Source organism: Myotis nattereri (assembly GCF_964212035.1).
Source record: "Myotis nattereri genome assembly, chromosome: 3".
NCBI classification, from domain to species: Eukaryota; Metazoa; Chordata; class Mammalia; order Chiroptera; family Vespertilionidae; genus Myotis; species Myotis nattereri.
This window is the reverse complement of record NC_138077.1, coordinates 1,863,978-1,888,272: the sequence shown is the minus strand read 5'-3', so window position 1 is coordinate 1,888,272 and position 24,295 is coordinate 1,863,978. Positions and strand designations below refer to the sequence as shown.

The following is a 24,295-nucleotide window of genomic DNA, read 5'->3' as shown; positions in this document are numbered from 1 at the left end:
GTTTTAAACATATTTCATATGTGCTACTCTTCAAGTGCAATGACAATCTACAGCGTAAACATTTCATGTGGGGGTGATTTCGTAATTTTGGGGTCACCTATTATGCTTCTGTTATGTGGTCCCCAAAGGCCCTCTACCGAACTGCTCTATGGCTTCTGGTACTAACTACTTCATGACTGCATCTTTTGCTGGCCCACCTGCACCTTGTTATCCACTGAAGAATTTGTCTCCATATAGGTTTTAATATATATATATATATATATATATATATATATATATATATATATATAATTGATTTCAGAGAGGAAGGGAGAAGGAGAGATAGAAACATCAATGATGAGAGAGAATCATTCATTGACTGGCTGCCTCCTGCACGCCCCGACTCTGGAGACGGAGCCCGCAACCCAGGCCTGTGCACTGACCTGGAATTGAACCGTGACCTCCTGGTTCATAGGTTGACTGACACTCATCCACGGAGCCATGCTGGCTGAGCCCGAAGCAAGATTTTAAAACTTATTTTAGCCGAAACCGGTTTGGCTCAGTGGATAGAGCGTCGGCCTGCAGACTGAAAGGTCCCAGGTTCGATTCCGGTCAAGGGCATGTACCTGGGTTGCGGGCACATCCCCAGTGGGAGATGTGCAGGAGGCAGCTGATCGATGTTTCTCTCTCATCGATGTTTCTAACTTTCTATCTCCCTTCCTCTCTGTGAAAAATCAATAAAATATATTTTAAAAAAAAACAACTTATTTTAAAAAAGCCAACCTTTACAGGTCAGCAATTTAATTTTCTAAGGTTGCACATATTTCAAAAGTAATTTATTAAGTGAATATTTATTGGGCACCTAGATCCTACCTAGCACATGTATCAAGATGAGAGATAATGTAGCTATAAATGTATTATTTGACAATTGACTACATAACGGTCTCCATGAAAATGAGAAATGAGTGGGAGCATAACAAAAGTAGGGGCTGTTCCTCGTGCATGCATGCTAAGGTCTACAGCAGCGACGGGAGTAGAGGGGTGGCACTTTGAGATACAAAACCTTTTATTTCATCATCCCTCAGGGGCAAACTCTCGGAGTCCCACTGATAGTGCCATTCACACCAGGCGTCTTCCTCAAACAACTAAGTCAGTGGTTCTCAACCTGTGGGTCGCCTAAGACCATCGGAAAACACATATATCATTACATATTGTTTCTGTGATTCATCACTATGCTTTAATGATGTGCAATTTGTCACAATGAAATTGGGGGTCACCACAACGTGAGGAGCTGTATTAAAGGGTCGCGGCGTTAGGAAGGTTGAGAACCGCTGAACTAAGTGGTGCTCTCCAGCCTGAGGAGATGCAGAAGGGGCTTTGGGAGGCGGTGGAGGTCATACTGGAAACGCAAGTGTCTTTAAAGGAGACAGTGGGGAGGGAGCTGACCGTAAGGCAGCCGACGTCCGGGCAGGTGGCCGGGAAAGGCGTCGGGCAGGTGTACCGCGGGACAAGGCGGGTCACAGCACTAGTTAGAGGTCGGGACCAGCAGCTTCCCTTCCCCGGGCTCCCTGTCCGAGCGGCGGGGCTGGACAGGGCGTCCGTGCAGCCTCAGTGCCCGAGGCCCCTCCGGGCGCAGTGCCCTGCTCTGGGCAGGTCGCGGCCAGTGGCTCTGGGCTGCGGGCAACGGCAGACAGCCCCGCCTTCGGGCGCAGGGGCGGCGGCGACCTCACCGACGCTGACTTGGAGCCGGCGCTGCACAAGCGGAAACGCGGCGGCGGCAGCCGGGTCACGGTGGGGCCAGGTGTGTGCGGCCGCCAGTCGCACCGAGCGAGTCCGGCCGCGGCGACGCCGTAGCCCCGCCCCCTCGAGCCCCGCCCCGCCCCCGGCACGCCACTTGCTGCGCGCCGATTGGCCGCTGCGGTGCGCACGGCGACGCGCCCCGCCCCTCGGCGCTCTCACCTCGCGCCGCCCTCCGCCCGCGGCCCCGGGGCTGAAGTGGAGCGGAGCCCGGCGGCCCGGCCGCGGCGCAGGCCCCCTCGGCGCGCCCCCAGGGTCGGCGTGGGCGGCGGGGACTCGGGTGAGTGCGGGCGGCGGGTCTCCGCGCGCGGGGAGGCGCCCAGGCCGCCGGGCCGGGCCTGCGGAGGGCGGCGGTGCCCGGCGGAGCGGACCTGCGGGGCGGGGGCCTCCGCCGCCCCCTCCGGCCCAGCCGCGTCCCCTCGGGCCCTGACCCGCACTCGGCCCGGCGGGTCGCACCTCCGCGTGGCCGCGCCGTCGGATGGCGGCTTCGGTCGGGGGGTCTGGGGAGGTTTGCGCGGCGAGCCCGCCGGCTTCCCCGGGCGGGAGGACGGGGCACGGCCCGCGCGGGGCGGCTCGGGGCTCCGTGGCCCCTCCGGCCCCTCCGAGTCGGTGCCGGGCCCGGGTCTGTGCCGGGGGCGCTTCTCCGACGTCGGTGCGGCGCCCGGCAGGGCAGGGTCGGCCTTCCCCAGAGAGGGGCCCGCGCGGCGGGGGTGCCCGGTGCGGAGCCGCCGAGATGCCAGGAGTGAGTGCGCGTGTGCGGGAGGCGCGGGGTTTACGGCCAACACCTGGCTTCCGAGTGGATGAGCCTGAAAGGTAACGCCTGGCGGGTGTGAGCCGGGCCTGTGCGTGTGCGTGCGTGTGTGTGTGTGTGTGTGTGTGCGCGCGCGCGCGCGGGGGTGGGGGGCTCCCATGGAATGGATGTCACAGCGTCTACGCTTCTCCAAGGCGTGAATGTCCACTATCAGCCTTGCCTACCTGGCCTCAATCCATCTTTTTTTTCTTTAATTATGATTTTTTTTAAAAAGTCTTTTTTGTCGAGTCAGTCCCTCTTCTTAACAGCCACCTCCCAGGCCCTTACTCCCCGGCCGGCGCTGCTTTCCCACCATCGCAGCCGCTCCGTGTCTCCCCTTCTTTCAACCGCGTGGCTTTAGACGTAGAACAAACGTTAAACATTCTTACCGGCAATGGAGTTGCAAGACTGCCTTCTTTTTAAACATTGTTAAATTCTTCAATCCGCTTACATTACACGTTGTTTGCATTATTTCAGGAGTGCAGCCTAGTGGCGCTCCTTGACTTTGAGCATCCTGCGGCTGGAAAAGCAGGTGTCGGGGCGCAGGCGGAGGAGGGGTCTTCCTCTTCCGGAGACACGCCCTCCCCACCCAGCCTCTGCCCTCGGATTTCCGCAGCCTGACTGGCTGGCCTTCCCTGAATTCACTTCTGGGTCCAAGCCACAGCATTTCTTATCAGCTTATCCTTATTTGCTCCTTTAATTGATTACAGCCCCATATTCTGGTTGTAAATTTCTTTTAATACCACAGAAGAATATCAAGTAAAAAATCCATACAGCATAAAGGTATATAAAGTATAAAGGTAGAATTCCTTATTTCTTCACTTTGCATCCATTACAGCCTGAATTCCACTCCCTAGGAGGGGATCAGACCATAATACTATTGGGCACCTGGCTTAATATAAAGACACATTTCTGAACCAGTTCTGTGAACCTACCTCATTTTTAAAATGCCATTTTTTGGAGGTATTCTAATATATTTATCAGTCCCTGATTGATGGACATTTTGGTTGTTTCTGGGTATTAGCCATTAAAAGCCTTGGTGGGTAAAAATCCTTTTGGCATTGTAGGATAAGTTTCAAGTAGCTAATTTAAACAGATCAGTATAAATTAATGTTCTTTTCCATCTTTTTAAAATGGATTTTTTAAAAATATATTTTATTGATTTTTTTTTTACAGAGAGGAAGGGAGAGAGATAGTTAGAAACATCACAACCACATTGTGAGAACACAGGATTATGAAAAAGATGCTCTAAACTAGGAAATGTCATGAACATCGATTTCCTTTTCTTTTCTTTTAATATATTTTATTGATTTTTTACAGAGAGGAAGGGAGAGGGATAGAGAGTTGGAAACATCCATGAGAGAGAAACATCGATCAGCTGCCTCCTGCACATCTCCTACTGGGGATGTGCCCACAACCAAGGTACATGCCCTTGACCGGAATCGAACCTGGGACCTTTCAGTCCGCAGGCTGACACTCTATCCACTGAGCCAAACCGGTTTCGGCCGGATTTTTTATTGTAAAGGCAGGAGCTAATTCTGTTTGATATGAATGCATATCTTAGAAGCTGTGTGTCCTTTTATATTTAGAAGTTGGATCAAGAAAATGTCGAGAACCAGGTTAAATAATGGGGAACTTATTAACTTTGTTGCCACGTAGTGGCTTGACTTTCAGGTTATATTCACTCTTGATTGTCTTGGCAAGAATAAATAGAGAAGGCCTTTAGGGAGAGAAAATGTGAATTGACATATTTTGTTTAATAACATCTGATGGTAATCCCCTTGAATGTACGACAGTAAGAGGACTTCTTGTTCTCTTTAAAAAATTTTTTTTATTGATTGCTTTTAGAAAGGAAAGGAGGAAGAGACAGAGATGTCAGTTTGTTGTTCTACTTATTTATTTAATACTAGAGGCCCGGTGCACAAAAATTTGTGCACTTGGGGGGGGGGCCTCCACCCGGCCTGTGCCCTCTTGAAGTCAGGGACCCCTCAGGAGATAACGACCTGCTGGCTTAGGCCTGCTCCCGGGTGGCAGAGGGCAGGCCCAATCCCTAGGTGCAGCCCTGGTCGGGCTCAGAGCAGGGCCGATTGGGGAGTTGGGGCGCTGCCCCCTGTCATACACAGAGCAGGGCAATCGGGAGGTTGTGATTCCACCCTCAGTCACACTCAGGGTAGGCCGATTGGGGGGTTGGGGCACCATCCCCTGTCACACTCAAGGCAGGGTCGACGGGGAGGTTGCAGTGCCACCCCCTGTCACGCACAGAGCAGGGCCAATCAGGGGGTTAGGGCATTTCCCCCTGTCACTCACAGAGCAGGGCCCATCAGGGGGGTTGGGGCTCTGTACCCTGTCACCCACAGAGCAAGGCCGATCAGGGGGTGGGGTGCTGCCACTCTCACACTCAGGGCAGGGCCGATGGGGAGGTTATGGCTCTACCCCGTCACACACAGAGCAGGGCCCGTGGGGGGGGGGTGTTGGGGCGCCACACCCTGTCACACACAGAGCCGCAGGGCAATCAGGGGGTTGGGGAGCTCCCCCCTATCAGGCAGAGAGCAGGGCTGATCAGGGGGTTGGGGCACCTTCCCCTGTCACGAACAGAGCAGGGTGGATAGGGAGGTTGTGGCCCTGCACCCTGTCACACACAGAGCTGCAGGGCGATCAGGGGGTTTGGGCACTGCCCCCTGTCACACTGATCCCGGTGCTGGGAGGCCTCGCGGCTCCGCTGATCCCGGTGCTGGGAGGCATATTACCCTTTTACTATATAGGGTAGAGGCCTGGTGCATGGGTGGGTGCCGGCTGGTTTGCCCTGAAGGGTGTCCTGGATCAGGGTGGGGGTCCCCACTGGGGTGCCTGGCCAGCCTGGGTGAGGAGCTGAGGGCTGTTTTCAGGCTGGGAGTGACTGAAGTTCCCAACCGCTCCTTTTTTTCTTTTTTTTTTTTTATTCTGGGCCAGCTTTACCTTGAGGCTTTGCTCCAGCTCTTAGGCCTCTGCTGCTGAAAGTAGGTTTCTGGCCTTTGCTTACAATGTTGCGAATCTGCTGGCTGAAGTCCGGCGGTATTTGTTACAATGTTTCTTAAACTGCAGGCTCAGAGGCCTGCAAGGCAGGTGGGGAACGTTGGTTTCCTCCAATGATCCTTGGTCACTGAGGCAAGCAAGCCTCATGTTAGTTTCAAGCTGCCTGGCTGCCGGCTGCCATCTTGGCTGACAGTTAATTTCCATATCTCGCTGATTAGCCAATGAAAAGGGTAGCGGTCGTATGCCAAGTACCATGTTTCTCGTTTATTAGTGTAGATATGTATTTTAGTAAAAATTCAATAAAAACATATTTAAAAGGAAAATGAAATGTATTTTAATAAACACTGCCTTTATAATTATCCAAAGTGTGTTTACATTTTTTTGGGACATCCTGTATATACACATTCTATATAATAAAAGCCTTAATATGCTAAGTGGTTGTCCAGTCAGCCATTCAACCAATCAAAGTGTGATATGCTAATGATATGCTAAGGCCACTCAACTGCTCACTATGATGTGCACTGACCACCAGAGGTCAGTCAACCAGTTGCTATGATGTTCACTGACCACCAGAGGGGAGACACTCTGGTAGGTTAGCTTGCTGCTGGGGTCCAGCCAATCAGGACTGAACAAGACAGGCTGGACATGCTCTAGAACCCTCCCATGGTCCCTCCCTGGCTGGCCAACCTCCCACATCCCTCCCCAGCCCTAATAGTGCACTGATGGGGTCCCTCGGCCTGGTCTGAACCCTCTTGCAATCCGGGACCCCTCAGGGGATGTCTGAGAGCAGGTTTCTGCCCAATTCTGCAGGCCAGGTTGAGGGACCCCACTGGTGCATGAATTCGTGCACTGGGCCTCTAGTATGTAAATAAATGTGTGTGTGCGCGTGTGCACACACACACACCCTGAATAATATGCTTAGTTTTGAATGAGTGCTGTTAAAAATAAAATTCTCTTACAAGTAGGTAGTGAGCACATTTCAGTTTTTTCAGTTGTTGAGAGTGCCACAAAGAGCTGGTTTAAAGGGGATTTAAGGATTAGGTATTTGTGTAGTACATAGGGAAAGAAATGTCTCAATAAAATTGCTTAGTTACATATAATTGGTTAATGTTTCAAAGAGCAACAAAATCAGACCTCTGGGGTGAATATTTTCTACCAGGCTATAAAATCATAGCACTGTATTAATTTCTGCGTTAAATTTAAACCTTACAGGACTATAGACTGTGCCTTTATTAACCGTGGATTTTTCATTAAATAAACTGTGATAACAAAATTCTTTCCCCCCAGAGGGCAGAGGAGATCCAAATAGGCTTAATAGAAAATGCTAGAGCTTTCTCAATGTGAGGTTAAAACTCTGCCTCATAATTGTAGGCACAAACCTGACTGTAAGGAAAGGGGGTGCTGTCCCTATTCCAGGGAATGAGCAGAGCAGAGTGGCTTGGGCTTCCCTGCCTGTGGACAGGGAAGGGCCTTTCCATTTACAGTGGCAGCGAGGGAGTCCCAGGAAGTGGGATTCACCTCTCAGGGCATCTGGGCCTCCCGTGTGGCCCAAGCACTGCAAGGACAGGGCCCCAGGGGGTGGGCTGCTCTGTATGCTGCCCCTCTCTCATCACTGATGTTTCTCTCTCTCCCTTTCCCTTCCTCTCTGAAATCAGTAAAAATGTGTTTTGAAAAAGAAAGAAAAATATCCTCAGGCAAGGATTAACGAAAAAACAAACAAAATGCCCTCTAAAAAGGTCCCAGCACCGGGATCAGCTCTCCCGGCACCGGGATCAGCGTGACAGGGGGCAGCGCCCAAACCCCCTGATCGCCCTGCGGCTCTGTGTGTGACAGGGGGTGGGGCCACAACCTCCCTATCCGCCCTGCTCTGTTCATGACAGGGGAAGGCGCCCCAACCCCCTGATCAGCCCTGCTCTGTGCCTGATAGGGGGGAGCTCCCCAACCCCCCCCCCCCCACGGGCCCTGCTCTGTGTGTGACGGGGTAGAGCCATAACCTCCCCATCGGCCCTGCCCTGAGTGTGAGAGTGGCGGCGCCCCAACCCCCTGATCGGCCCTGCTGTGTGGGTGATAGAGGGCGGTGCCCCAACCCCTTGATGGGCCCTGCTCTGTGTGTGATGAGGGCAGCGCCCCAACCCCCTGATTGGCCCTGCTCTGTGTTTGACAGGGTACAGAGCCCCAACCCCCCTGATGGGCCCTGCTCTGTGTTTGACAGGGTACAGAGCCCCAACCCCCCTGATGGGCCCTGCTCTGTGAGTAACAGGGGCCAGTGCCCCAACCCCCTGATTGGCCCTGCTCTGTGCGTGACCGAGGGTGGCGCCACAACCTCCCCATTGACCCTGCCTTGAGTGTGACAGGGGACGGTGCCCCAAACCTCCAATCGGCCCTACCCTGAGCGTGACTGAGGGTGGCATCACAGCCTCCCAATCTCCCTGCTCTGTGCATGACGGGGCAGCACCCCAACTCCCCAATCGGCCCTGCTCTGAGCCCGACCAGGGGCTGCACCTAGGGATTGGGCCTGCCCTCTGCCACCCGGGAGCAGGCCTAAGCCAGCAGGTCGTTATCTCCCGAGGGGTCCCAGACTGCGAGAGGGCGCAGGCCGGGCTGAGGGACCCCCCCTCCCCGCCGAGTGCACAAATTTTTGTGCACCTGGCCTCTAGTCTTCTATAATTGAAACTTTGTAGCCTTGAGCGGAGCCCAGGGCTGGCCAGGGCAGGTGGGAAGCTTGGCTTCCTCCATCGCGGGGGCAACCCAAGCCGCCTGCTCGCTTCAGCTCTGTGGCCGCCACCATCTTAGTTGGGTTAATTTGCATATTTGCTCCTGATTGGCTGGTGGGCGTGGCTGGTGGGTGTGGCAGAGTGATGGAGTGATGGTTAATTTGCATCTTTCTCTTTTATTAGTGTAGATAAGAAACAGCCACCAGAAATGTATGGGATTTCCAGTTCTACATTCTTGCTAACATTTAGTGTCATCTTTTACATTGTAGCCACTCTAGTGAAGGTGTGGTATTCCATTCATTTGTATTTCCCTGATGACCAATGATGTTAAATACCTTTTTATATGCTTTGGTAATTGACTTTTTAAGTCTTTGCCCATTTCAAGTCCTTTTTTCTATTTAAGTAATATTTTATTTTTCAATTACAGTTGACATAATATATTAGTTTCAGGTTACACCGCAGTGATTAGATATTATGGCACTTACTACGTGATCATCCTGATAAATCTCGCATCCATCTGGCACCACACATAGTTATTACAGTACTAGAGGCCCGGTGCATGAAATTTGTGCACTCGGGGGTGGGGGACAAGTCCCTCAGCCTGGCCTGCGCCCTCTCGTAGTCCGGGAGCCTTCGGGGGCAGTCAGGCATCCTTAGAGCTGCCATGGAGGCGGAAGAGGCTTTTGCCACCGCTGCTGCGCTCACCAGCCGTCAGCCTGGCTTCTGGCTGAGTGGTGCTCCCCCTGTGGGAGTGCACTGACCACCAGGGGGCAGCTTCTGCATTGAGCGTCTGCCCCCTGGTGGTCAGTGCGTGTCATAGTGACCAGTTGTTCTGCTGTCCGGCTGAAACCGGCTCTCTAACATCCCCTGAGGGGTCCCGGATTGCAAGAGGGTGCAGGCCAGGCTGAGGGACCCCACCGGTGCATGATCAGAGCTGGAGAGGGATGCGGGAGGTTGGCCAGCCAGGGAGGGACCGCAGGAGGGCTCCAGGGCATGTCTGGTCTGTCTCACTCAGTACCAATCAGCTGGACCCCAGCAGCAAGCTAACCTACCAGTCAGAGCATCTGCCTCCTGGTGGTCAGTGCATATCATAGCGACTGGATGGCCAGTCGACTGCCCCCTGGTGGTCAGTGCACGTCATAGTGAGTGGTTGAGCAGCCTTAGCATTCATTAGCATTTTATGCTTTGACTAGAGGCCCGGTGCACAAAAATTTGTGCACTCGGGGGAGAAGGGGGGGTCCCTCAGCCCGGCCTGTGCCCTCTAGCAGTCTGGGACCCCTCGGGAGATAACGACCTGCTGGCTTAGGCCTGCTCCCGGGTGGCAGAGGGCAGGCCCAATCCCTAGGTGCAGCCCCTGGTCAGGCTCAGAGCAGGGCCGATTGGGGAGTTGGGGCGCCGCCCCCTGTCATGCACAGACCAGGGAGATTGGGAGGCTGTGATGCCACCCTCAGTCACGCTCAGGGTAGGGCCGATTGGAGGTTTGGGGCACCGTCCCCTGTCACACTCAAGGCAGGGTCAATGGGGAGGTTGCGGCGCCAACCCCTGTCATGCACAGAGCAGGGCCAATCAGGGGGTTGGGGCACTGGCCCCTGTCACTCACAGAGCAGGGCCCATCAGGGGGGTTGGGGCGCTGCCCTCATCACACACAGAGCAGGGCCCATCAAGGGGTTGGGGCACCGCCCTCTATCACCCACACAGCAGGGCCGATCAGGGGGTTGGGGCGCCGCCACTCTCACACTCAGGGCAGGGCCGATGGGGAGGTTATGGCTCTACCCCGTCACACACAGAGCAGGGCCCGTGGGGGGGGGGGTTGGGGAGCTCCCCCCTATCAGGCACAGAGCAGGGCTGATCAGGGGGTTGGGGCGCCTTCACCTGTCATGACCAGAGCAGCAGGGCGTTGAGGGGGTTTGGGCGCTACCCCCGTCACGCTGATCCTGGTGCCGGGAGGCCTCCTGGCTCCGCTGATCCCGGTGCCGGGAGGCATATTACCCTTTTACTATGTAGGATAGAGGCCTGGTGCATGGGTGGGGCCGGCTGGTTTGCCCTGAAGGGTGTCCTGGATCAGGGTGGGGGTCCCCACTGGGGTGCCTGGCCTGCCTGGGTGAGGGGCTGAGGGCTGTTTTCAGGCTGGGGGTGACTGAAGCTCCCAACCGCTCCTTTTTCCCTTTTTTTTTTTTTTTTTTTTTTTTATTCTGGGCCAGCTTTACCTTGAGGCTTTGCTCCAGCTCTTAGGCCTCTGCTGCTGAAAGTAGGTTTCTGGCCTTTGCTTACAATGTTGCGAATCTGCTGGCTGAAGTCCGGCGGTATTTGTTACAATGTTTCTTAAACTGCAGGCTCAGAGGCCTGCAAGGCAGGCGGGGAACGTTGGTTTCCCCCGTCATTGTAGCAAGCAAGCCTCATGTTAGTTTCAAGCTGCCTGGCTGCCGGCCGCCATCTTGGCTGACAGTTAATTTCCATATCTCGCTGATTAGCCAATGAAAAGGGTAGCGGTCGTACGCCAAGTACCATGTTTCTCTTTTATTAGTGTAGATTGGTTGAATAGACGACCGGGCACTTAGCATATTAGGCTTTTATTATATAGGATTTGTGATTCTATTCCCTGTGCTGTTACACCCCCAGGACTATTCTGTAACAACCAATTTCTACTTCTTAATCCCTTCACCTTTTTTTTTTTTTCCACTTAGCCTCCCAACACCCGGCCCATCTGGCAACCGTCAAATCTTCTCTGTATCTGTGAGCCTGTTTCTGTTCTGCTTGTTTTTGAGATTCAGTTGTTGATAGGTAGTATTTATTGCCATTTTATTGTTCATATTTTTTACCTTTTTTTTCTCCTTAAGAAAGACCCTTTAACATTTCATGTCATACTGGTTTGGTGGTGATGAACCCTTTTAGCTTTTTCTTTTCTGGGAAGCTCCTTTTCTGCCCTTTAATTCTAAATGGGAGCTTTGCTGGGTAGAGTGAGCTTGGTTGTAGGCCCTTGCTCTTTTATCACTTGGAATGGGAGGCGTCACAGCATTTGCAGACGTGTTGTCAAACCACATGCTCAGTCAGCAAGTAGTGAGCCCTGGCCTGGCACAGTGCTAGCAGGTGCCTGCGTGCATCTCAGCAGGTACCCGTTGAAGCACTGACGTTTTTTCCTGACTGTGGTGGATTTGTGGTAAAAGAGGACATTGTGTAAGACACGCCACTTCTTAACGCATTTGCTCTGTGGTTTTGTCTTTTTGTTTGTAGGGCACAGCATTAATGACCAGCGCGGGCCTGCGGGGCCGCCATGGCAGGCTTCCTGGATAACGTCCGCTGGCCGGAGTGGGAGTGCATCGACTGGAGCGAGCGGAGGAATGCCGTGGCCTCTGTGGTCGCAGGCGTCTTGGTGAGTGAGAGCCCACCGGCCACAGTTACGCCTCATTTTTCGCCCGAACGGTAATGCTGATCCTTTGAGCCCTGACTACCCACTCAGAGCTATTTGTTTCACTGCTGCTTGTGTAAACAGTGATCACAGTTCTGGATGCTGTTACCGAGCAAAGTGTGGTAAGTCCTGGGTTCATTTGACTTGTAAGTTTGCTAAAGGTAAAGTCACCTCTTCCGTTTTGTTGACAATACAGTTATTGTAGGCAGTGGCACTTTAAGTTGCCGTGCGAGTCCTTTAAGGCCCTCAGAGGCTCAGCATTGGATGCAGCCAGTGTTACTGCTGTGAGGCGCGGAGTTCGGGCTGTGTGGGCCCAGTGACGGCCTCGGCTCCTGGAGCTGAAGCGGGAGGGCCCCAGGCAGGACCCCAGGCCCTTCCCAGCTGCAGCGCTGGAGAGAGCAGGGGAGCGAGAGAGATCTGCTCACTTCCGTTTCTTCCCAACACTTCTAACTTCTTATTGCTGAGAATGTCAAGCATGTAAACAAAAATAGAGACTGGTATAAAGAGCCCTTCTCCCATCTTACCCCAGTTACTTACCATCCAGCTTCCAAAAAAAAAAATAAAATAAAATCATGACCAATTTTTCTTTAGCATTCCACCAACCACTCCTGGCCCCAACTCCATTTTTAAAAACAAATTTCAGTTTCTATTACATTTGAAAAAATTCATCTCTTTCAGTATATAGTTCTCTGCCTGAAGTCCAATAGGAAAAAAGTCACAACAGGAACTGACGATAATAGGGAAGCAGCCTGCATGCAGAATTCTTCCAGGTGTTCCTAAGTCTTTCTTGCTTTGTATGGTCATCTCGTCTGCACTTAGTTTGTCTATGAAATTCATTGACAACTTGTCTAATTTAAGTCCATTCAGCCTAGTTTATATAGAAGCGTTGCTTTTGACAAACTTCAGTCAGTTAAACAGGGTTTAATCAGATTGTTAACTAGTACTGTAGTAGGTTACATCATTTTGGAGACATGACAGCTGACAGCTCATTGGTGGAAGCAGAAGGCGTGGGCATGTTAAGCGAGGATGGTTCAGCGGGTGAAACATGGTCATCAGGAAGCGGGTTGGTTGAGGTTAGTTAGAGCGTTGGTGGCGCGTGATGACAGCGGGTGAAAGGGTTAGACAGTTCATCCCAAGTGACCGCTTTTCATCTTGCACCGACTTCGTCAGTTAGGCTCACTCACAGCAATAAGTAAACAGGGTTCTTATTTATTTTCCAACGTCCAAAACTCAAAGCAGAGTCTTCCTATGCCATTGTCATGGTGGGTAGTGAAGCAGAGAGACTTCCTATGCCATTGTCATGGTGGGTAGTGAAGCAGAGAGTCTTCCTATGCCATTGTCATGGTGGGTAGTGAAGCAGAGAGTCTTCCTATGCCATTGTCATGGTGGGTAGTGAAGCAGAGAGACTTCCTATGCCATTGTCATGGTGGGTAGTGAAGCAGAGAGACTTCCTATGCCATTGTCATGGTGGGTAGTGAAGCAGAGAGACTTCCTATGCCATTGTCATGGTGGGTAGTGAAGCAGAGAGACTTCCTATGCCATTGTCGTGGTGGATAGTGAAGCAGAGAGTCTTCCTATGCCATTGTCATGGTGGGTAGTGAAGTGGGGGGCAAGGGGCAGGCACGAGTGCTCCCCAGTGACTGGGCTCTGTCTCCAGTTCTCCGCAGGCTGGTGGGTGATGATCGACGCGGCCGTGGTGTACGCGAAGCCCGAGCAGCTGAACCCCGCCTTCCACACCTGCGGGGTGTTCTCCACACTGGCCTTCTTCATGTAAGGCAGGGCCCGCTCAGCTCAGGGCCGTCTTCCTGAGAAGATGTTTCCCTAAGGTTCAGTGCTGTCCACTATCTGAAATGACGCTTGAGTTTAATGGATGGAGTTTTTTTTTGAGAATTTATATAAGAGTTTATATAAGTCAAACTGGTGACATATGCTGGGGACCGAGACCTCAAATGCTCCCTGATGGATTCTTCATTAACTGCTAAATAAATAAATACATTCCCATGTTAAAATGAAAAATGAGTGCTGAGTTAGTCAGGTATCATTTTAGCATCTGTAAAGATTGTCATGTGATTTTTCTCCTTATATTTGTTAAAGTGATTATTCTATCAGTACCAAGGTTATTTTTTTATATTTTAATACCTCTGAATATCAGGGTGCTGTTTTTGGTTGTTGTTAATCCTCACCCGAGGATACTTTTTCCATTGATTTTTTTTTTTTTTAGAGAGAGTGGAAGGGAGAGAGGGGGAGAGAGAGAGAAACATTGATTAATTGCCTCCCACACACACCCCAGCCAGGGATAGGGAATGAACCTGCAACCTAGGTAAATGCCCTTGACCAGGAATTGAACCTCGACCCTTTGGTGTGTGGGCCAGTGCTCTACCACTGAGCCACACCAGCCAGAGCTTAGGGTGCTTTTATAGTCAGTGGTGTCTTATAATTACAGTTGATAACAGTTTTTCTTGGCAGTTTAAAAAGTAATGGTGAACCGAAACCGGTTTGGCTCAGTGGGTGGAGCGTCAGCCTGCGGACTGAAGGGTCCCGGGTTCGATTCCGGTCAGGGGCATGTACCTTGGTTGCGGGCACATCCCCAGTGGGAGATGTGCAGGAGGCAGCTGATCGATGTTTCTCTTTCATCGATGTTTCTAACTCTCTATCCCTCTCCCTTCCTCTCTGTAAAAATCAATAAAATACATTTTTTAAAAAAAAGTAATGGTGAATTTTAAAAGTCAAGGCATCGCAGAATTAATGAAATATGTTACATTTCTAGATTTTTAGTGAATCATCCTTAAGTATTGTCATGCACTCAACTTTCACCATGGAGGATTATTTTTTAAATGTGTTGCTTGACTGTGTTTGCCAGTATTGGGGGTGGGGTGGGGCAGGATTGGTCTCAAATGAAAAAGAAATGGCTTTTCTTTTTTATGAAATCATTTTCAGGTTTATCCGTTATTTCACTTCATAAAAGAATTTGAAAGCTTTAAATGGGTGTCTTTTAGTAATTAAAAATGTTAAACATGAAGGTTACAGAATTGCCTTATACTGTCGGGAGTGTTTTGAAGTTTGATTGTAGAAGAATGCCCCCATCCGTTCAGATGCGGAGAAGAGGCCACTTCTGCCGCAGCCGCACTGGCTCTCACAGGAGCGGAGTCCAGCGGCTGTGTCCTGTCCCCGGACCACGCGTTTGCTCAGTGTTAGAAACGGGCAGGGAACGTCACTCAACACCAAGAGAGACCTTGAAAATCTTTTTTAAATATTTTCTCTTTATTTTAATTTCCATTACTATTTATCCCCCAAACTCCCCTCCCCGCCCCTCCCCCAACCACCACTTGAAACTCTTTATTATAACAAGAACCTTAAATGGGGTGTTGCACCCTGAGGCATCAGGGTAAATGTAAGCCAGGCAGAGAATCCAAAAAATGGTCATCCTGGGGACCAGTCACAGTCATCTCTTCAAGTTAAGGGTACTTTGGGGTGTACTTGGGAAAGTAAGACGAGTAGAACCTCTGTGTACGGTAGGGTGTTAGGTGACAGGTGCGTTCAGTTATTCAGATACTAACGTTAGTTAGGAGTGTTTTCCTCCTAATGATATGTAAGCATCGGTGAGTGTTTAAGCACCGAGAAATCTTCTTGGGGGATTTTGTCTCGTTTCAGGATAAACGCGGTGTCCAATGCCCAGGTGAGAGGTGACAGCTACGAGAGCGGCTGTTTGGGGAGAACAGGTAAAGGCGAGGGGCCATCCCAGCAGACGGAGCAAAGCCTCTAGTGCCGGGCGGGGGGTGGGGGGGGGGGCGGGGGCCGGCAGAGGCTTGTGCAGCTTGTGGAGGTTACCGTCCTAAGTCCTTAGGAAAGGGGAGGCTACCGAACGCCAGAGTTACTGTGTGTCATGTGACTGCGTATGGATGGAGACAAACGTGACTGCACAGCCAGCGGGTGGTGGACTCGGGTCACTTCCTCGGCTGGTGATGCCGTTCTCACCAGCGCCGGCCGGTGATGCCGCCCGAGACGCCGACCAGGCAGAGTGTGGCAGTCAGGAGATGAGGCCAGGGTTCGTGTTTTCGAGTTCTGTTCTGATTCCCGTAACCACGCACCCTGCAGCGTTGCTTCGGCGTGTGCTGTCGGTGTGCTGCTGAAGCATTTTTCTGGAGTTTGAATTCTTTTGAACTGTCATCAGTGGTCTTTTTCTTCTGCTCAGGTTCTAACACATCTGCTAGCACCACCGGGTCTGTTTTCAGTGGGATCTCCATGCTTTAAGCAGAAGGCGGGGCTAGAAACTCTATTTCCAGCCTCTCAGGACGTGGAAGGGTTTGTGCGGTTATGGCTGGAAATTGGGAGTGGAGGTGGGTTTGAAGATGTTTATTAATATTAGGGACCACTTACAGACACCTAGTGTGACCGCGACTGTCCTGAGTGCCACACGCACTACCTCATTTAATCATCCCGTGTTCCCGTGAGGTAAGTGCTCTTGTCCCCACTTTTAGATGGCGGGACTAGGGCACAGGCTGCTTAAATAACTTGCCTGAATTCACAAGCAAGTGAGTGAGGGAGCCCGGATTTGAACTCTCACCACCTGGCTCTAAGCCCTGCTGTCAGCCGCCACACAGCTGCTTCTAGTTGAGCATTTGGCCTCTGTGTCTGGTGTGGTCATATATGAGAGGCCTGGTGCGTGGATTCGTGCACCAGTGGGGTCCCTCAGCCTGGCCTGCGGGGATTGGGCCGAAACTGGCTCTCTGACATCCCCTGAGGGGTCCCTGATTGTTAGAGGGTGCAGGCCAGGCCAAGGGACCCCACTGGTGCACAATTGGGGCCAGGACGGGACTGTGAGAGGGCTCCAGGGCATGTCCGGTTCATCTAGCCCAGTGCTGATGGGCCGGACACCAGCAGCAAGCCAACCTACTGGTTGGAGTGTCTGCCCCCTGGTGGTCAGTGCACGTTATAGTAACTGGGTGAACGGCCAGACATTTAGCATATTAGGCTTTTATATAGGATATTGTCAGCTTGATTGAGTATAATTTATAGAAAGTAAAACTCACCAGTTTAAAGTACAGTGGAGCCTTGACTTACGAGTTTAATTCGTTCCGTGACGGAGCTCATAACTCAGATTACTCGTATGTCAAATCATTAAAGTGAACGAGTGAGACATGTGATGCTGGGCTGATGTCGTGGCATTCACTGTGACGTTCGCTGCGCCAACTAGCGGTGGGGTATCTGAAGCTGGCTCATAACCCGAATTTTAGCTCGCAACTCAAAGCAAAAAATCGGCCGAGAGACGGCTCCTATCTCGAAAAACTCGTTATTCGGGACACTCGTAAGTCAAGGCCCCACTGTATCCAGTTCGATGAGTTTTGACAGATGTATACAGTTGTGTGACTTTGCTGCCATCATGATGTAGAACTTTGCCATCGCCCTTTGTGGTTAATGACTTCCCCCCACCTCCTGGCCACCCTCACTTACTTGACAGACGTTGCTGTGGGTCATGTTACTAGTGACTGTTTTCTGTAGAAAACTTCACTGCAGCACCTCAGTTCTTTAGCTTAAAGGTAGGACTTGTGTGAGCCTTGGATCTCTCTGGACCCACAGTCCATACTTCACCCTCTCTGAGTCATGGCATTTTATTCCATGACCATTGCCCACACAGTGGAAGCGTGCCAGGTGGGTTCTGCGTGTTCCTGTGTTGCACCCGGAGGGAGGGCTTACGGAGCGAGGGCTGAGGGTTTGGCTGGCTTGCTCACGTGTGGCACCACACTGAGTAACGGCAGGATTTTAACATCGGTCCCTCCTCACAGCCTCTCATTCCTTCGTGGCGATGGCTACTTCTACTAGAGCAATTACTTTGACAATGTATACAACAGGTAAATTTTCAGTTAGGGTTTAGTTAATCAACTCAGTCGAACAATTACAAAGCTTATTTGGCTGAGTTTATTACCTGGTTTAGTTCATTCAGCTGTTAGTTTCTCTAGCCAGGAGAAAGGCAACGTGCCCTTTGAGTTTTTAAAAATCTTCCTTCAGTGACCTGTCGAGCAGGTGCATGTAAGCATGTGACGCGTGTGACCGCAGAGCGTGTGTGAGGTCAGCGGCGTCCCCGGGGTTAGGTTTCCCTGGGACCGAGTGCGGGGGGCGAGCTCACGCGGCTGTTCTCCACGCAGGGGCTCGCATCTGGCTCTTCATCGGCTTCATGTTGATGTTCGGGTCACTCATTGCTTCCATGTGGATTCTCTTTGGTGCCTATGTGACCCAGAGTAAGTAAGCCTTCCTCCCTTCCCCAGGAGGCCTGCGAGGGTCCTTACGCTCGGCCGAGTCCACTCCTCCCCCTGGAGTGAGCTTGGTTTCACTGCTCGGTGGCCTCCGGCTGGGGGATTGTGCAGGTGTAGTAGCAGGGGTCGTGGAGTGCAGTGGGTGGCCTGGCCAGGACACTGCCCCCGGCAAGCCCGTGGCACAGAGTCGGGCAGCACGAGGGGACAGCGGGGACTGTGCTGCAATAACTCTGCTCCCAGACGTGTCCGAGATGTGTCCTTCAGTTCATTCCGATACTGACGGCCGGCGCCGTGTGAGCTCGCCGGGAGGAAAGTGCATCTTAAAGCAGCTTTGCTGAGCTGTAGTTTCACACCATGTGATTGACCATCCAGCGTACAGTTCCGTGTGTACAGCACAGAGCTGTGCTCCGTCACCAGTTCCGCTGCAGGACTTGTCACCCCACCAAGCCCCGACCCACCAGCAGTCCCTGCCGCCACCCTCCCCGGCCCAGCAGCGCCCCCTGCTCCGGCGCAGCTTTGCCTGCTGGTGTCACGGGTCCTGCGGGAAGCGCGGTCAGCTCTGACCCGGACTCGTGGCGGCTGGGCCCGGCTTCCGTGGAGAGCCTGCGTGGCCACTTAAAGCAGCGCGTGAACCTCCCGGTTCTGTTACGACACGGGAGTGTGTAGGAAGGTCCGCGCCAGTGCGGGCTGTGCGCTCCCTGGTTGTGTCTGATTGTCCAGGAACTGGCACGTGCTGAGCAGCCTCGGTCACGGCCTCGTCCTCTGTCACCGCATCGCTCACTACGCGCGCTTTCTCTTCTAAACGGACTGCGCTTGCACCTCGAGCGTTCCTTTCTGACACACGTGTCTAGTCTGTCGCTGTGCAGGCTGCCTCACACCGCTCCCCCTGCCATCGCAGTGGCACCATGGCCGTCCTGCGCTTCGCACTGCGTGGCCCCACCTCCCTCGCGCCTGGCTGCACGCTGCCCCGACGCCCATTTGGCAGAGGGGAAGCCAAGGCATGAGGAGGCTACATCTGGTGGTCACGCACTTGGTGGTAGAGCTGGGACTCATCCAGGGTGCGGCTCAGCCCTGGGAGCTCAGCCCCGCTGCTCCGGTGCTTGCTGGTGTCAGAGGCCCGTGTGGCCGGGCCTTCCCCGTGCAGTGCTCCCATCAACATCGTCGCTCAGGAACCTCAGCCGTCCACAGCAGGGAAGCAGTTTCCAGCTCTCCCTTCTCTTCGCGTGAGGACAGTGTCTGTGCTCCGGGAAGACGTGGTGGGAGGACGCGGTGGGGAATTACAGTGGCCCCTTCTCCCTGCCGAACCCGCACACAAGCTCCAGAATCGAGAGAGGAAAGCAGCGGTCAGACCGTTGCGTCGCCAGGAATTCCATCCGCGTCTTCTCCTTGTGTTTGTGTTTCTGAACCGGCGCTGGAGCGGAACGTCCGGAGTGAGACAGGCCTTGGGTGTGGGCGCGTGAGATGAGCATGTTCTTCTTTCAGTCTCGTGATCGCCGTCTTAGATGAAGGGGTGGTCGCAGGTTGGGGGTGCACCGAGCCTGTCACGTGAGGGGCGCACAGTCGCGCGCTGCCCGTGTGACCGTGTGCTGTCCTCTCTGCAGATACTGACGTTTACCCGGGGCTGGCGGTGTTCTTCCAGAACGCACTGATATTCTTAAGGTGAGTGGCCTGGTTTCTCAATCCCGCTGAGAACATTTGCGGAAATGCCACCTTTCCCGTACGAGCAGCGTGGACGTGGGACTTGCACAAACCCGTAGGCTAGGACCATGTGCAGGCGGCTCCCCTGCGGTGGAAGAGCGTGCGCAGGCCCCGTAACCAGGGCCGCTGTGTGCCAGGGCCGCGGCTGGCGGCTTTGTACCGGCCCCTTTTTATTCCCATTTAGTTACCTTAAACGTAGAACGCAGGGGTGCTCGCATTTAATAGACAAGGAAACAAGGCCCAGAGCTGAGGGAGGGACGCCCAGCAGGGCGGGTGCAGAGCTGGGGGAGGGACGCCCAGCGGGGGGTGCAGAGCTGGGGGAGGGACGCCCAGCGGGGGTGCAGAGCTGGGGGAGGGACGCCCAGCGGGGGGTGCAGAGCTGACACTGACCCCAGGTTGCTACTTCCATAGCCTGTTTTCTTAAAAAACAAACAAGCAAAAACATGAGCGGTACCTTTATTTAAAAAAGGGCCTCGTGCACACTGCGTACGTTGTGCACAGAACCTGGCTGGGCGCTGGGCTGCTCTGTTGCTTGGTCCTGGCGCTTTCCTCAGGACCTGTTCTGGTCTCCTTCTAGCACGCTCATCTACAAGTTCGGGAGAACGGAAGAGCTGTGGACCTGAGATCACTCTGGAACCTCATTTCCTCTGCCATATCATATTTGTAGATACGTTTTTATTACCTTTTAATGTAGTTTTCACATCGTCAAATAGAACAGATTGCACATTAAATGTGTTGCTTTACACTCTTATGCTCTGAGTTTTGAAATAGTTTGATGAGTTTTCTGTTTGTTTAATGGCTAGATTGTTAATATGTATATAAGAGTATGCAGACAGATGGTGAGCATCCGCCTTTCATTCCTGCTTAGGCTTGGTCTGCGTCCTGAGTCAGGGGTGTCATCATATGATTTAGAGGTAACTGCTTTGCTTCAAAGTCCCCAAGATGTACAAGAAAGTACAACTCCGTGTAGCTGAAATAAGTGCCAAGCCATTCAAAGGGTGTTTCAACAATTTGTTATTTTGTCTTAAAAGTGAGGTTTTTTTAAGGGAAATGTTTGTTCTTGTGTATTAAAGAAGTGGATTTTTATATGAAGAATTTTTAAATGCCCGAAGGGCTAGTTTGAAAGCCTATTTGGAAATGATCCTTGACTCTGATTGAGGAGGGGATCCCCGATGTGCTGAGCTCACTTTCGTGTGGTTCCGTGAAGACTGGAGGGAGGCGGGCGGCTCAGCAGCAGGCGTCCTGCACCGCAAGGGTCGTCAGCGAGCAAGTCTGAGGAGCTGCGCTCAAAAGCATGACCCGCAGGCCAAGCCTGGACGCGTTTCAGGACAAAGTCCTTCCTCCCCAGGGGAATGCTTGCGGCCCGGTGAGAAGTTAGGCTTTTGTCTCGGCTCCAGCTCTGGGCATGCGCTTCCCGCAGGTGCCTCTGTCCTGAGACGCCATGGCCCCGCCAGACAGCTGTCCGCGAAGCTGGGAGCACCGCCCTGGTCTTCCTGCCGGAGTCGGGGGTCCCGGGCCCTGACCGTTGCGGCGGCCTCCTGGCCCTGCGGGGGTCTGTGTCGCACTTTTGCCTCCGGGGAATGTCACAGCCTTCCACAGACGGACACTGTGGGTGAGCTGCCTGCAGGCCTCGGCGCCCCTCTCCCCGGGACCACGTGTGCGGGGACATGCTGGCGCTGAGCCGGCTCCCTGTGTCCTGCGGCCGCCTTCCTGGTGGTTGCTCTCACCATGTCAGTGCGTTTGTCCTGCTGCCAACATTGTCAGGCTAATTACTTGTTCCCCCTCTCGTGTCGCCTGTTGCAATAATTGCTCCTCACACATCCTAATGTTATTAAATCTTGGAGAAAACAGCCATACAAATTGGTTTGCTGTTTATTTTTCGTCCTGCTGCCCAGCGTGTGCTCAGACGTAGCTTCCTTCCCCTTAAACCAAAGGGCACACCTCTCCCTTCGGTCTTGTTCTCGCTGCTCACGGAGTTGGTGCTGTCTCGGCGTTTCCCTGGTCTGCGTGCTCACCGTCGGTGAGGCAGCCAGGAGACCAGGCAGCCCCGGGAGAGGCATCGCAGGGAAGTCCCGGGCTGTCCACCTACCGTGCGGAGTGGTGGCCCCGACGTTAGATGCGCGTGGATGCCCTGGGAGTATGGGTGCCCCCAAAGCGGAGGCTGGCCTCCTGCACTTGTTTGAGGATCTGCACATACAGCGAGTGGCAGGAAGGGAAAGTGCGTGACGTGGCTGTGGGTGGCCCCCCGGCTGTGCCCCAGCATGAGGGACCTGGCCGGCACCTTCCCCAGCAGGAACGAAAGTGAAGGAACAGCATCCCCTACCAGTGTGTGGTAGGGGATGCTGTTCCCATGCTAAGCCTGCCGGGGGCAGTCCTTGCTGCTGCCGGGCAGCCTGTTGCTGGTGGAGGGTGTGAGTCCGCAGACAGCACAAGGTCCAGGCACTGCGTAAAGTTCGGGCGAGTCCTATGGTCTTAGGGGACCATGCAGTCCTTGAGGCTGTCGTAGACCGAGTAGGAGCCTTCCTGCACCAAAATGGAAGAGGCCAGGCTTCCGTCCTCGGACCCCGTCTCCTAACGTCCTTTTCCTGCTCCACTGACAGCTCACACTCACCGAGAACTTCTCCATCCCGTTCCCCTCTCAGCCTGGAGGCGGGAACTTTTACCTGGAGAGGGTCAGCCCCGGCCCAGGCCCAGGCCGGATGGCGGCTCAGGCCCTTCTCCCGGCGGCATTTCCCTGCTGCTCTCGACCTGCGAGCCTCCAGAAGGTGTGCCCTGGCCAAGGAGCTGGACGAGGTTAAACATTTCCCCCGTGAAGTCTTCTGTGGGCGCCTCCTATCAAAGGCCTGATAGGGTATCAAATGGTGTTCTCCTGTCTAACAGGCCAGCCCCACACCCACTGGAGATGGTGGTTACTGGGTTCAGAGGGTGGAGGGGCTGCAGGGGCAGCACGTCCGGTGTTGGGGACCCCGTGTGGTGAGTGCCCTCCCCCGTGAGGCAGTAGCCATGGGAGCCTGGCCCTGGGGGGTGAGGGCGGGGGGTGCCTGGACCCACCGCTGGGCATGGGCTCGGGCTCTGTCACCAGGTTAAACCACTGCCTTGGACTCCGAAGGGCCTTCTGGGTGACCTGCTGCCCCGGACAAAGCCCGAATGCACCCGGGCACGGTCCAGCCTGGTCAGCATCCGTCCCCAGGGCCTGCCGCCTGCCCCTGCCCCGGCCGAGCTGTACCCGCTTTTACATAGGGGGGCACGTGTGAGCTTACTTCAAACGTCACTCCTAGCTTCCGGCAGAACTGATCTGCCGCCTCCTGCTGGGCTCGAACTAGTTATTTATTGTTAATCCTCACCCAACGATATTTTTTCAATTGATTTTTTTTTTTTTGAGAGAGAGAGGAAGGGAGGGAGACAGAGAGAAAAACATTGATGTGAAGGAGACACATCGATTGGTTGCCTCCCACACTGCAACCTAGGTACATGCCCTTGACTGGAATCGAACCCGGGACCCTTCAGTCCATAGGCCGACGCTCTATCCACTGAGCAAACTGGCCAGGGCAGGGGTTTGGACTCTTAACCGGCTCCTGCTGCTGCCTACAGGGCCTCCCCGCGGACTGCACCCGCCCAGCAGGGGGAGCTCTTCCACCCCAATGATCCCAGGCAGGCCCTTCCTCTGACTCTTCACCCAACAGATGGAGTAGGTGCTCAGAGGGCCTGAGTGCAGGTGGCGGGTGGGTGTCCTTTTACCTCCTGTCCCCTGGAGGGCAGGACACACTGTGCTCGGTCCGAAAGCCGGCCCGGGAGCCCATTCCTCACCAGCAGGACAGACGCCCCCCCAGAGAGAGAGGGCGGGGGGCTCCATCAGTTCATGCTAGAAGCTTCCTGTTCCTAAGTCGCTGTCTTCTTCCATTGTCAAGGTCAGGCGGCTAGGAGGGCGTCTTTCTAAAGCAGACTTTACCGCACCTGTGTCGCTGTGTCGCTGTGTCGCTGTGTGTGGTGTGTGCGTGTGTGTGTGTGTGTGTGCGTGCGGGTGTGATGTGTGCGGGTGTGCGTGTGCGTGCGTGCGGGTGTGTGATGTGTGCGTGTGTGTGTGGTGTGTGTGTGCACGCGTGTGTGTGTGCGGGTGTGTGATGTGTGCGGGTGTGTGTGTGCGTGCAGGTGTGTGATGTGTGCGGGTGTGTGTGTGTGTGCAGGTGTGTGATGTGTGCGGGTGTGTGTGTGCGTGCAGGTGTGTGATGTGTGCGGGTGTGTGTGTGTGTGTGGTGTGTGCGGGTGTGTGTGTGTGCGTGTGTGTGCGTGTGTGCGGGTGTGATGTGTGCGTGTGTGTGTGCGGGTGTGTGTGTGTGTGCGCGGGTGTGTGTGGTGTGTGCGGGTGTGTGTGCGTGTGCGCGCGGGTGTGTGTGAAGCTACACATCCACCTCCTAAACGCTGAGTCAGAGGAACGAGTTTAACCCATGTGCCCGAGCGACGGAGCCGTCAGCACTCCCACAGTCAGGAGACGCGCGTGCCCGCGGGCACGGGCACTGCCACCAGCCGGTTCTCCCTGCTGCCCACAGCCCGCCGTGGTCAGCCCACGTGACCATCACATGAAACGGAGGTGACACAGCTTCTGAAAGGCCCGTGACACCTTTCAAGGAACCCAGCGGCCCACGTGGAG

General features: G+C 53.8%; 1 protein-coding gene across 2 annotated transcripts; it reads left to right on the top strand.

The window, feature by feature from the left end:
* Nucleotides 1-1,961: 1,961 nt before the first annotated feature.
* TMEM50B (transmembrane protein 50B) lies at nucleotides 1,962-21,505 on the top strand. Of its 2 annotated transcripts, XM_081086999.1 has the most exons (7): nucleotides 1,962-2,056; nucleotides 11,524-11,662; nucleotides 13,356-13,468; nucleotides 15,350-15,417; nucleotides 17,842-17,934; nucleotides 19,551-19,608; nucleotides 20,225-21,505. In XM_081086999.1, exons 2-7 carry the CDS (start codon nucleotides 11,564-11,566, stop codon nucleotides 20,268-20,270), a joined length of 477 nt encoding a protein of 158 aa, XP_080943125.1. In that variant the 5' UTR covers nucleotides 1,962-2,056; nucleotides 11,524-11,563; the 3' UTR covers nucleotides 20,271-21,505. The 2 variants fall into 2 exon arrangements, with proteins under 2 accessions (XP_080943125.1, XP_080943126.1); XM_081087000.1 differs by lacking the exons at nucleotides 1,962-2,056; nucleotides 11,524-11,662 and adding an exon at nucleotides 13,175-13,254 and having other exon boundaries at nucleotides 13,297-13,468.
* Nucleotides 21,506-24,295: the final 2,790 nt, after the last annotated feature.

Excerpts from the sequence above, each read along its gene's own strand:
- TMEM50B (XM_081086999.1), top strand. The coding sequence starts at position 11,564 with ATGGCAGGCTTCCTGGATAACGTCCGCTGGCCGGAGTGGGAGTGCATC. Across the intron at positions 11,663-13,355 it reads CTGTGGTCGCAGGCGTCTTG|TTCTCCGCAGGCTGGTGGGT; the intron begins GTGAGTGAGAGC and ends CTCTGTCTCCAG. Across the intron at positions 15,418-17,841 it reads CGGCTGTTTGGGGAGAACAG|GGGCTCGCATCTGGCTCTTC; the intron begins GTAAAGGCGAGG and ends TTCTCCACGCAG.